The sequence below is a fragment of the Colius striatus genome, chromosome 2, assembly GCF_028858725.1.
Source record: "Colius striatus isolate bColStr4 chromosome 2, bColStr4.1.hap1, whole genome shotgun sequence".
Classification (NCBI taxonomy): domain Eukaryota; kingdom Metazoa; phylum Chordata; class Aves; order Coliiformes; family Coliidae; genus Colius; species Colius striatus.
Genome location: NC_084760.1, coordinates 57,046,998 through 57,060,958, shown reverse-complemented (window position 1 = coordinate 57,060,958; position 13,961 = coordinate 57,046,998). Strand labels below are relative to the sequence as shown.

The window sequence follows — 13,961 nt, the reverse complement described above, 5'->3', positions numbered from 1 at the left end:
GCAGGATGCTGTTATGCCTATTTACTAGAGGAAGCATGCTAGACTACATGCTAGGCTAAAATCTGCTTCTGCCCCTGACTTCACCCACAGACAATGTATCTGACGGTAAATTGAGCATACTACCTTCTGGCCTACCTTAATTTCTATTAAAATGTGATTTCAGGGTCTGCAAGGACATTCTTGTAGAAATCATAAATGGGTTTGCTTAGAGTGCAAACTTCATTTAAGTTTGCAACCTACATAATGAAAAAAGATGCAAGCCAGGCAGTAAAGAGACAGATTATTTTCCCAAAGTTACATATCAAGTAAGTGCTACAACAAAGAACTGATTTCAGGTCTTTTTGACCCTTGGCTAATGTCCTGTGCCCATAAAAGGCACACTGCCCTTGTGAATTTTTAGAAAAGAATAGCCACAGGTGACATGGGAAAGCTGCAAAACACATTAAATAAAATGTCAAGGACTTTGGTGAAAGCTTCTTGTGGCCTTCCATTTTGTTTAGCAGACAGCATTTAGAAAGGCCTCAAAATATAATCTTCAATACTAAAGCAACTTGGACAAAGCCCGAGTCTTCCTTAACACTAAATTACTTGTTCTTTAGCTACTTTTGCTTTATCCTTCATAATACCTCTCTGCTATAGGTGTCATTGTTTATTTCTTCTTCTCAAAATCCAAAACTGCAACATTCCTTTCTGTCAACACCAATATAATTGCACTCCTCCAAATGGAAGGCAAGTTACTTGGCATTAACACTTGTCCTTCACCACAAAACATTAAGTCTTTAGCCAGCAAGCACTATATACCAACTGAACAGCAATAAGGAAGTACTGTAACTATTCCCCATACTTCTAACTACTAAGTGGTGTGACAGGTATGTCTCTACATGGCTGTAATGCATTAAAGCTAGTGTTTTAGTGCAGTTTCAATAATATTTATTACAAAGTGGACAAAGTATACACTTTTCTTCTTCAACAGGGTAGAAAGTATCTTTGAGTCAATACTGATTTCCTCCCCATCCTACCTCCCACAAGGTTAAGTGAGCTTTGCTGCTTCTTGTACATCAGAGCCCAGAGATGATCACAGACTTGATAAATAAAGACAAGTTACTAGGAAACCGTCACTTATTGCTTAAAAATCACCAATCATAAGCTCCAAATGATAAAAGTTGACTGAAAAAACATTAATTTATAAATGCAATAAAGTCTAAGCAGCTTACACTTTCTTAGTTGACCTTATCCTATGAGACAGTAGTAGTGAGACTGTTTGCTTTACTTGAAATCAGACAAGACTTTATGTTTAGATATGTTTATGTTTTAGATGTGGTTGTTTTTATAAACTCTTTTCAGGAACTGGATGCTGGAAGCTTAAATGCAGTGCAATTTGTAAAGGTGTACACAAGAACAGTGCTGTGTTATAAATAACTATCATTAATTCAAGTTTATTTCCACTACCTAAAAGAAAAAAAAAAATCACCACTCCAACAGCAAGGAAAGCATTTTCTGGACACATAATGCATCGTTTTCATACATATTGGAAAAATCATAAAGCCTTGTGAAAAAAGGCGGAACGACGAGTTCCATATCTTAACCAACATTAAAGTAAACTCTGTAACCTTACCGAGCAAAGTAGCCTTGTCTCCGTTCCTTTTTCTCTTCCTTGGTCTCCATAATGTACAGGCAAACAGGCAAGATGAGCAGCCAAGAGTGATGCTCTTTTTCCCTTCAGTACCTCATATCCAGGGAGAGACCTCTGTATAAAATAAAAAAACCAGGAAGCTCATAAATCAACACATCAACAACACCTACAAAAAACAACTGGGTTGTGGAAATGCAATTGACCTAGTGACAAACCAAAGTAAAACTTTAACTAGCTAATGCTTGCCATGTCATATCTATTTAGTATATACAATGAGACAAAAAACAATAAATGCACTCAAGCCAGTTTTTCCATCAGTGAAAGACAAATACTGCAAAGCAGATAATCCAAAGAGCAGTAGCAAGCAAGTTTTGAAACCTTGGCAGGATTAAAATCTTTTACAAGCTGATAAATAGTTTATACCAAAACATTTTCCTGGTTTCATAGGTTTTATAGACAGGAAGATCAAGAGAAGCTTTTGAAATACCCAGTACAAATAGTATATATAACCAGAAAGACATGTAATGTTCATTTTATAAAATTCTTTAAAATAGTGAGAAATAATAAAGTTTTAAACCATGTAAAGAAATAAAAGAGCAATCTACAGTCTTTGAATAGGTTTGACTGTTGTGAACAATACACAAGTTCAAACAAGTATACAGGGAGAAACACAATGGACCTCCTGCTTTCCAGATGAACTGCAGTCATCTTGAGAAAGATAGGACTAGGAAAGGTTTTCTGAGAAGTTCTAAGAAAAGAAAAAAAGACACCAGTAACTCTGGCCTTTAACACTGAAATCACCACGTCTCTGCAGAACGCTATACTGAGGCACTTGGGGACCGTGTGTTGGGAATTTCAGAACTGTTTGGTAATTACTGTAATTAGTGCCACACCACATCAGTTGCTGCCCAAGATTCCTGCCAAAACGTTTTATCCTCTTCCCCTCTACAATACACATTCAGCCTACCTCAAAGGCTTATGCACATGCACAACATAAGTTAACTTCTTATTTAATCAGTATTCCAGGCTGAAGTTCAAACCAGAAGTTACTACTAAACGTTTCTGTCTAATGGGCCATGTAACAGAGAAATGGAAGCCACATAAATTATGGTTCGCAGCAAAAGAAGAAAGATTCCTCAAGGACCTAACCAGTTTCCATTATTTCCCCCTGCATTAGAAGATTATAAAATACAAGCTGCCAGATGTCAACAAAAGAGATAATGCAGCAAAAGTAGACTAATCTACCTGAAAAGCCCAACACACAATGCTTAGATTCTACCAGATATACTTGTCACAATTTTCCCTCCGTATTTATGGGGCATCACCCCCCGCAATTAAAGTACATGGCTTCAAAATGTACTTTTTCTTACTTCATTAACTTTGAATACACTCAGTACATCAGAAAGAATGTAGTCTCTCTGATCTTTTATGCATCAGGTAGAGTCCTACTGTAATGTCCACTGTTTAAATGGCAAATTTGCCTACAACATCTTTGGCTTGATAAAGAGAATACTATTTTATCTCTGCAAGTTAATGCATGTCACCATCTTCAGATGGACACAGAAACCAACATGACAGTAACATAAGAATAGCATCAAAACTACTGTCCTGCTCAGATGTCCAATCTATATGAAGCTATTACATATTTTCTGAGAATTTTGCTGCATCCTTAACTTCCCTGTTGGGACAGGCACCTTAGATCTTCAGAGGATCAAAATCAGTGGCTTTGTTAGCACCTCATTTAGAATTACAATAAACCTTTCAAAGCATACAACTACAATCTCTGTAACAAACTACAAAGAGTTTACAGAAAGAGGAACCACTCTTTCCTCTTTTTCTTCATTACACTGCAGTGTGTGTGCAAGGGCACTGACAGGACAGAGCTGAGTCTTGCGCTTACAAGTATTAAATAACCACAGAGCACCAAGATAATATTCAATCCAAGACCACAACGACAACTGGACCCACAGGAACAAAAACAGGGAAGTGTGGAGAGCCCCTCTCACCTCACTGAAACATGGTCAGTTAGGACAAATGAATGGAAGTGAGAGCTGTCCTAAGGGCCTCACCCCACGCAAGTCAGCAGCACATTCCTTCCACTTACTCTTTTCTTCTCCCATCATCTACCTGTTCCACACAGGGAAACACAAGCCCACTCTGGCATCGTGCTGACAGATGAAGGGAGCTACTGCCCAGGAAACCAGGAATAAACCCTCCCTGCCCACAGCCCTGCCTTGCCCAATGCCAGAGCAGCCACCTCCTGTTCCAGAAAAAAAAAAAAAAAAAAAAAAAAAAAGAGGCAGAGAGGAGGTCCTAGACACTGCAGGAGGTGCCAGTGCGGCATTGCCTCGCTGTTTGCTTCTATCTGCACTAAACAAAGCTAGCAATGACAACACAGGTATGCAGCCTGTTCTTCCCACATCAGCTAACGCAATTCCAAGTCCTTTCACATGGTGAAGGGGAATAAATCAAGAAAATTTTAAAAATTGTATTCAGAAGAGTTGGGCACTCAGAAAACTGGAACATCACTCACATACCAGAAGTGACAAAGGCGTTCAGCTGATTTCTTTTTTATTTTGCTAATATACAGGGATCTCATACTCAGTCACCAATTAATGAAAATGTTCACAATAGAATAACATCAGGTCTCGCTCTGTTGACTTAAAAACTTATTAGGTTACCTTCTTTAAAGAAACAAATGTGGTCTTCTAGGAAAGCACATTTAAGTCTGAAAATTATACTTTGTAAACATAGTACTATGCAAAGCAAACCTATTAGGAATACTGACTTCATAACCTTTGAGTTCACTTTTGCTGTTAGAATTTTTCATGTACTAGTTGGCTTTAAGGGGAAAAAAATGCCTGAAAGTTAGGAGGATCACAGCATAACCTGTAGTAATTGCTACTGAAAGCTAGTATTTGTGAAAAGTTCTTTTCAATTATTAGTTCTTTAAGTAGTAACAGTAAAAAAGCTATGTTTACTTGTTAGGTTGCCACTGACATTTTTAAAGTTACAGCTAAAAAATCCAAATCTATTCCACTCTTCCCCTCTATCTGTCTTCTGATATCTCCCAAGAAATCCCAAGTATTCTTTACTAACATTAACTGAGTAAAATGTTATTAAGGACATATGATTTAAATGAATCTTGGTTTCCTTGTAGCATCCTTCTGGTAGAGATAAAGATTGAACCAAGTAGGCTATTAAAAATTTACGTATTTGGGAGATATCTATATGCTGGGAGATAGACATCTTACTCATGTATCTTGAGTACAGTCCAAACTCATATGACGATGAAGCTGATTTTTTAGAAATTTCAGGCTCAGTTTAACTCTCTCTTGAAACAGAAATAGCTTGTGAACAGTTTGTACATCTATAGCAATGTTAATTCTTTTATTAGGTAATTTCAAGATGTTATTTTAGTGTTTCAGTTTTCCCAATGGGCAAGCAACACACTTAAGTAAGAATCTGTTAAAAATTTCCCACTCTCCAAATTTAAATAACATCAGTATCTGATAATTATAAGAAAATACATTAAAATATACCATAGTTTTTCTTGTTAGTCCTGTAAGTGAAAAAATCCAGAACAATAATAGCTTATTTTTGGATGCTTGTTTTGTCTGTTTAGGCTTGCTCCAGAGAGTTTTGAGGATGTTACTGGGAGTCTGTAAGAAGGGTAGGAGCACAGCTGCCAGAAAGAACTAAGTTTTAAAATAATAAAAATCCCAGAAACAGACTGAACTCCTGACTCTGGGTACTTACACCACTGCAACTGCCACCATCCTCCCAAATCCTCCAGAAATGCTGCTTCTAGCTCCTGCTGCCTGTTTTGCCACCTGGCACTGCAGGATAGCAGCCTCCTGTCATGGTACATTCAAAGCACTTGAAGAGGAAGACGTTTTAAGTGTGAGGATGAACTCTTGTAAAGGGGAACTGTATTTTTGAGTGGAACATTAAAAATAAATAAATATGTGAATAAAGATTCCTAAGTTCTCCAAAGATTGATACATTTATGAAATTAATTTTTTTTCCCCTCTCTCTTCCCTCCCTTCTCAGGCATGAAGGGTAATATACTTTGGTACCGGCAGTTTCAGTAGTTTACATTTTCATGAGACAACGAAAGGACTTGCTTGCTGTGCTCAGGGGTAAGCACCCAGAAATCCTGTTTGCTAGCTCTAAAGCATCAACGATTGATCAGTCCTCCTATTGTGAGCATTACTTTCCAAAACCATGCACATGAACAACATCACATCCAACAGCACTAGTAATGAAAAAGCCAATGTATCGGATTGATTGTTTTTAGACTATTCAATGAGCTTGATAACTTGTCTCTGGCCATCTGTGCCCACTGCAAGTCCTGGAAAGACATACAGAAAAAAACCCCAAATATCCAAAATCATGCAGTTCTCTGGATATATTTTCACAACCCTGCAGAGTCAATCTCTCTCACCCTTTCACGAGGTAGGAAAATGCTGTGATTTCCTACTTTGAAAATAGGGAACTGAATCACATGAAGAACCTCCACATGCTCAAAGGAGAAAGAAAAAGCACTGTGTTCAAGTATCCCACTAGTTTTAATACAAACAGTCTCAATAACTAGTACTAATGAAATCAAGAGAGGAAACTACTTTCTTAAGGGCCTATTTGTTACTTTCTCTGTAATATTTAAACTGACAAACTTTGGAGACCAATAGCATGCTCCTGCTGAGGAAATAGGATGCTGCCTAGACACACCACGTAGCTCTCGCCTGCTCTCTGGTGCATTATTCCACACAACATTTGGTTTTTATTTTTGCTTCTCTATGGTACCTCTGCCCCTAAATATTGTACACACCTCATACCACTGCCTGCTTCCTTACTATCATCTGCTGTAATGTGAACATTCAAATATTGTCATTTTCAGACACGAAGCATTACTAATGATTCTGCTCAGATTTGCAATTCTGCAGCAGAATGTCTTCTTACGAACAACAAGCCTTCTGGGTACATGTGTGACAATTCCAGCATCTAAAAAAAAATGCACCATGAGAGATTACAAGAATTACACCAACAAGTCAATATTAAGACCAAAAAACAAAAGGAAAAGTATGTATGTAGTACTTCAAGAACAATATTAAAAATGTCTATCAAGACAGCAGAATAAAAAATTGCAGGAGAAATCACAGATAGAAGGGAAGCATTCTCAGTGCACTAGATCTGAAACTGAACTTGTGAGTTTCTGTGTGCACCTATGGCAAACCCAAAGCTGTTTCCAGGGCACTGTGTAGCTACAAATACATATAAACACACACCAACAAGGTTGTAGCATAGGATCACACAGCACCTTTAAGTGTAAAGCAACAGAAACAGGTTAACACAGAGGAAGAGATGCATTATTATTTCATACAAAGTCATCTAAATGCATATGATTAAGCTTCACAAGCCAAAGTACTAATAGCAACTCTAGCATTCAACAGACATCCCATTTTTAAAAACAGGAAAGTGAAGGCACATTAGCACCTTATGAGAAATGCTAAACTTTGCCGTATTTCATTAATGTCTCTCTGACTGACTGACCAGGTTGAGTTTTACTGCTTTTATATTCTGCTACAGTTTTTCATTCAATGTAATAGTAAAGACAAAAGTTTCAGAACAAACACTAGAGCATCTCAAGATGAAAGGTAACAGAAATGCACAGTCAGTAGAGAGGAGCACAAGCTACGACTTTTTTAGTCTTTTCCTCAGGCAGAACAACCTAGCTAAAAGTGAGCTCAGAAGCTTTCAGGAAAGCTCTAGCACAAGCCAATAAAACACAGCACAGGCTAATTACATTAAGTTAGATTTAGCAGCATGCACAAAAAAATGTTTATTCAAAAGCTAACTTAGTACAGAATTATGTTAATACATCAAAATCCTGTTTGACCAACCTAATAGCCTTCTATGAGTGCATAACCAGCTGGCTAGATGAGGGGAGAGCAGCAGATGTCATCTACCTTGATTATCAGCAAGGCTTTTGACACTGTCTCCAATAACATCCTCATTAGAAAGCTTAAGCAGTGTGGCTTGGATGAGCGGACAATGAGGTGGATCAAGAGCTGGCTGAATGAGAGAGTCCAGAGGGTGGTGATCAATGGCACAGAAGTGAGTTGGAGGCCTGTGGCCAGTAGAGCTCCACAGGGATCAGTTCTGTGGCCAGTCTTATGTAACATCTTCATCAACGACCTGGATGAGGGGACAGAGTGTACCCTCAGCAAGTTGGCTGATGACACCAAACTGGGAGGACTGGCTGATTCCCCAGAAGGCTGTGCTGCCATTCAGTGGGATCTTGACTGGCTTGAGAGTTGGGCAGAGAGGAACCTCATGAGGTTCAACAAGGACAAGTGCAGAGTCCTGCATCTGGGAAGGAACAACCCCATGCACCAGTACAGGCTGGGGGTCAAACTGCTGGAGAGCAGCTCTGCAGAGAGAGACCTGGGAGTCCTGATTGATAATAAGCTAAATATGAGCCAGCAATGTGCCCTTGTGGCCAAGAAGGCCAATGGCATCCTGGGATGCATCCAGAAGAGTGTGGCCAGCAGATAGAGGGAGGTTCTTCTCCCTCTCTACTCTGCCTTGGTGAGGCATCATCTGGAGTCCTGTGTCCAGTACTGGGCTCCCCAGCTCAAAAGGGACAGGGAAGTGCTGGAGAGAGTCCAGCGCAGGGCCACCAAGATGATCAGGGGAATGGAACATCTTTCATATGAGGAAAGGCTGCAGGAACTGGGGCTGTTCAGTCTGGAGGAGACTGAGGGGAGATCTTATTAACATTTATAAATCTCTAAATGGTGGGTGTCAGGAGAAAAACTATTTCACTGTGAGGATGATGGAGCAGTGGAACAGGCTGCCCAGAGGGGTTGTGGAGTCTCCTTCCTTGGAGGTCTTCAAGACCCAAGTGGACATGTTGCTATGCAACCTAATCTAGGTGAATCTGCTTCTGCAGGGGGGTTGGACTAGGTGATCTCTAAAAGTCCCTTCCAACCCCTTTCACTCTATGATTCTATGATTACATGGCTGCTCTATAATTACCACATAAAACATAACATTCTTTCTAAAACACTCATAAGCTCTAAAAATATATTCCAGTCCATTATATATAACTGAAGGGTGCTAAACTACTAAGAAAGCTTTTTCATCTCAGTGCAGTTGAGGCTGATGACTCAACTCTTTCTCAGGTGAGTAATCCTTACTTATGCACGCAGATCCACTGACCTTTAAAGTATTAAGCCTGTCACGTTTCTCTTGTCCATGATGTCCAGTGATAGGACAAGGGGCAAGAGGTACAAGCTGGAACATAAGAGGTTCCAAAGAAATACAAGGAAGAATTTCTTCACTGCGAGTGTGATGGAGCACTGGGACAGGCTGTCCAGATGGGTTGAGGAGTCTCTTTTACTGGGGACATTCAAAACCCATCTTGACAAGTTCCTGTGTGACCTACTCTAAGTGATCCTCTTCCGGCAGGGAGAGTGGTCTAGATGATCTTTTGAGGTCCCTTCCAGCCCTTAAGATTCTGTGATTCTGTGATGCACTCTTAAAATCCTCAGATAATTAACATGCAAAAACTAAGAAATCGACAATAAATTTGCACATAGAAGCAAATTCTAAACTTGTTCAGATTAAACACAGTATCACAATTTCTCTGTCTTCAAGTGGGAAAAGATGTAACGTGGCTGCTGTACTCTCTGAACGCTCAAGGATAGTGAAGGTAGGTAAAGATCCTTGCTCTTGAGGAACTGGGTGCAATGTTTAAGCTACTATCCACGCGACAGAGGTGTAGTAAGCTAAAAGTCCAAGCATTTTCATTCTACTGTTGCATACTACACATGCAGTAACAATAGGGTAAACTTTGATCACTTTCAACTCACCAACTGGATCTGCAACATAAACAAAGTTCAAATAAAATAAATAAGAATCAATGTAACAAATATTTCCCACTCAGAAACAGAACAACGATAACAAAATTTGATTCAATTCCAATGGATTCTCCAGACAAATTATTCCTATCTTACTTAGGAGAAGACTTTCACCCACTAACTCAGGCTGTCAAGTTTTTCACTATGTGGAATTTCTGGTAGCATTTTTGCTTCCTCATCACCAGTAAGAGTTGTCAAGGCAGAAAAACATCCAGATTTAATCTTTCCTCATTGGCAGCTGAATATCACCTGATGCGCATTTTCCCTAAGGAGCAAAGTATTTTACTGTGCAACTCAAACACAGCTGCTAGACAAAAACTGGTTACAAAACACAGTGTAAACTATTAACAGGTAGAGTGCTATGCCACATCAAATGTGAAAGTGCAGTGCTGTTTGAAATCTGGCCACTTGGGAAGACTTTCAAGTCAACAAAAACACTGCTGCAGAAGTTTTAAAATAATTTATATTTTCATTTTCTTGTATCTCCATGTTCCATCTTACCCAGTTCAATTATGTGTCAAGCCCAAGCCTTCTGAACGTCATGGCCTTTCACACTCACAATGTACCAGTATACGCAATACACAGAGTTTAAATGTCAAATCCTGCATCTTCATGGATCATTGACAGAAAACATTGGTCTTTGCCTACCAAATGCTGTAACAAAAGGTATAAGGCTGCAGAAAAATATTAGCATTTGGATAAACAGAATGAGTTCTGGAGGCACTGAAATACAAAAAACATCACACGTGAACAACAGAAACATCCAAGAATTTACAGGATGCTCATTCCATTTTATTGAGATTCCTGCAAATTTTAGCCACTTTTATTTTAAAAGATAAGCCTTTCAAATATTCCTTGTCAAGAATATTGCTTTCATTTTACAGGTGAGAGACTGGAGATCCAAAGGACCTTGTATCATTTTGTAATAACTTTCCAGAGTCACTACATCTTCTAATTCCAAGGCAAACGGCTTACCCTTTGTGTCTTTCTTTCCTGAGACACGTGCTGAATGAAATCAAGTCTGCGCTTATGCCACATACTAAGGCATCTCTATCACAGTTTATGTTGCATTTCTGAGTCAGATCCTGGATTTATATACAGCATCAGAGTTCCACAACCACAGAATAAAAGGAGGATGCAGTTTACCATATCCAGAGAGGACAAGACAGATGTCACTGTTCTCTTACCTCTCTCCCTGGAACACACAGGCACAAACACAAAGGACTCTTATGTGTGTGCTTAGCAGCATTCAACTAAAACATGAAATACTTGCAGTTTTCTAAAAATTAAAAATTTATGAATATTCAACACAGCTAGAGTTTAGACAATCATTCTCCTTATTTGGCAGTTGACACCAGCCTGTTCCTTGCTTATAACAACTTCTAGCTTAGAAACATTTTAAAGAAAGCCTGCAAACCTGTTTTGACAAGGTTCAAATACAACCATACAGATAACATCATTCCTAGACCCAATGAGTTACAGGTTCTTTACCAAGTTTTTAAGGGACATGACCAAGTCCTCCTTAGATTCCCCTCTCTGAACCAAGCAAAGGGACAAGACACAGAAGACAGAATATACAGAACACACTCCATTCTCACCACTCCTACACAGCAGTGAGTTACAAGAGCAAGTCAAGTAGCAAAGAAAATGAGCAGAATACCTGGTGCCACCTCCGTGCCAAGTGAGCAACCATAAGATCTATCCTACACCTCATATACAGAATGCTGTTAAAGGTCATTAGATCTACAGTATCACATATGAGGCCCATCCATATATCAGAGGTGCTTCTATGAGTTAGCTTACGACGGACTGAAGCAGGATTTGCACTGGCGAAACAGCAGCACCACTGCAGGCAGATACACAGCAAATGACTTTTGGTGATCAAGGAGACCTTGTCCAGCCAAAGAAAATGGGCTTTTGTTTGCCCCTATCAGGCTGTCAAAATATATACATGCAGCAAGTGGCTGCCAGTTTGAAGTTTCCTTGCCCTTTGCCTTCTTCCTTTCACCTACTTCAGCTATTTGCTACCACTCCTCCACCCAAAATTACCACACAAATTACTTGAGGCTCTGTATCTGCAATTCAGCTTATATCTTGCCATGCCAGCTCACACCTGCTTCCAACAGGCTTTGCTCCACGCAGGTGAACCACAAACACAGCCTTACTTCTGCCACTGAAAGCAGACCTGCAGCATAATGCTTGGGCAGACAACCACCATTTCAACTCCTTGGGCAGCAACTGTTTGGTAGGGGCTCAGCAACCATCCACACTGCAAGACAAGTGCTGCCAAGACCTACAGCCAGCACTGATGAGATGTGAAGCAGACTACAAAAGACAAATGCGTGTTCTCAGCTTCACAGCAAACCTGCTCTCTCGCTTCTCAGCTCCTTGCTCACCAACCCAATAAAGGCATTTATACCAACAGTAAATAAAGCAGAGGTACAGCAGAAAGAGGCAGGTGTTTAAACCACAAAGATACAGCTTGATGCTTGGCACAAATATTTATGCTGTAAATCACAGGTATCATAAACCATTTGCTATTCAAAATAAGTTTAGGTACTAAAATGTTTAAGCGTAAAGTTAGGTTTATATTGGTATATATTCCCATTGAACTCAATAAGACTTGGTTAACATGTTCTTAATGCTTTAGTAAGGCCAGGCAACAAGAAAGCATGAAAATATGAATAAACCCATCAATCTACCAAACTGCTCACTACTTTTTTTTCTAGGTCCATTTCCAGCAATATTCGTAATCAAGTTTTTAGAAAAAGATTAACTTTTAAATACTTCCTTGTTTCAAAAAAAAAAAAACCAAACCCCAACTCAAGAGCTACTTGAAAGTAAAACCGTAACTTTTAATTCTCAGCTTAACATCCCTTTTTTCTATTTCTTTCTATTGACCCCGATTCACAGAAATTCTAGACCATGGCTTTTCCTCTGGCACCTACCTACCTCTCAACTGAGAAGCAGCAAAAGAGCTGAGGACTGGGGGTAGAAAGGAGTCTCACAGTAATTCAGTGCAAATGGTTTTCTATCTGAAAACCTGTTAGCGGAACCAAAATACCAGGTTTCCATAGCAACCTCAACTGTGTTACATTGCATACACTGTACATTAAGTAACATAATGAACACTTTAAAAATCCTGTACATTTGTAATGAACTAAATTAACACTGGAAACCTCACTGTTTATTTTTTCAGTTCCTTAATGTGTAACACTTATTGCATTACAGTCTGTTGAGCGTGACCTTTTACTACTCCAGCACATGCAGCTTCACAGGTGCTCAGATGTTGGCAGCAACAGGCACATTAAAAGTACAGTGATCAACAGTAAATCTTAACCTCTACCCACTGCATAGTCTGAAGCCTGTTTTAAAAGCATCAATGTTTCTAATTATTTCCTTCCTCTTTGCAAAATTCCTTAAGGTATTGTGTAACCAAAAGTGATTTCATTCTCTTGGCCTTCTGAAACATCCTTAGAACTTTTATTATCTCACCATTTTTCCTTCCTCCATCTCTGGACTCCTGTACAACGCTACACACAGCTTCTGGCCTTGTACCAAGAATCACTTTACATTATACACAAAGCAAAAACTCCACTCTCTCACCAAACTCCCCTCACTATAAATCATAGCACAGTTACATTTACCTCCGTAATTAAAGAGTCTCTCTTAATAGCTGCCTGCTCCTTTGGATAAACAGAAAAACAAGTTTTCTCTGCTTTCCTGTGGGTTAACCAATTACTATTTGCTTGAAATATTCAGGTAAAGGTAGCAAACTGTGTCTATGTATGCAGAAAACAGAACAGAATGGTTCATACAAAACAGCTACATGGCTATCCTTTTTTCAGTGTATCTGATCTGGACCTTATTTGCTCAACTCTGGATGTATTCAACCTGTGAGATGTTTCAGAGCTCAGTTAAAAAAAAATAACAAAAACCCTCAAAAAGTTAAAAATACATTTGAATTAAGGTTGGGTAACATTGCATAAAAAACAGAAGTGTAGAAATTTCCCAGTAAAACAATAGCAATATATTTTACTTTCAAATTACACAGGTGTTACAAACATTACTATTGACTAGAGGTGCTCTTGTTAAGCAAAACCAGATGATTCTAAAAATAAACTACACCAAATCTAAAATTCAGACATCTGACACCACCAACAACATAATTCAGCATTTCGGAAGCTAGATATTTCTTTTCCATGGAGGAAAAAGAACCTTCACAAAATTTGACCTAACTTTACAAATTTCTTCAATTGCTCTAATGCTTCCATGATGGAAGTCATCTCAACCACATCACCAGGTAACACAACATTGCGGAGATTTCTGTTTGTGTACCAAGTGCATTCAGAGGGACTACTCACTCACACAGTTATGTCTGTAATACCTTAGCGTGTGTGTGC

At 39.1% G+C, this 13,961-nt stretch overlaps 1 protein-coding gene across 5 annotated transcripts in view; it reads right to left on the bottom strand.

Moving 5' to 3' along the window:
- Window positions 1–13,961, bottom strand: part of NCOA7 (nuclear receptor coactivator 7) — a 96,275-nt gene that overhangs the window by 67,584 nt on the left and 14,730 nt on the right. For all 5 annotated transcript variants that reach the window (XM_061990622.1, XM_061990619.1, XM_061990624.1 and 2 more), the window contains exon 2: window positions 1,616–1,747. In XM_061990622.1, coding sequence (XP_061846606.1) covers window positions 1,616–1,665 — 50 coding nt within the window. In that variant the 5' untranslated portion in view covers window positions 1,666–1,747. The remainder of the gene's footprint in view (window positions 1–1,615; window positions 1,748–13,961) is intronic.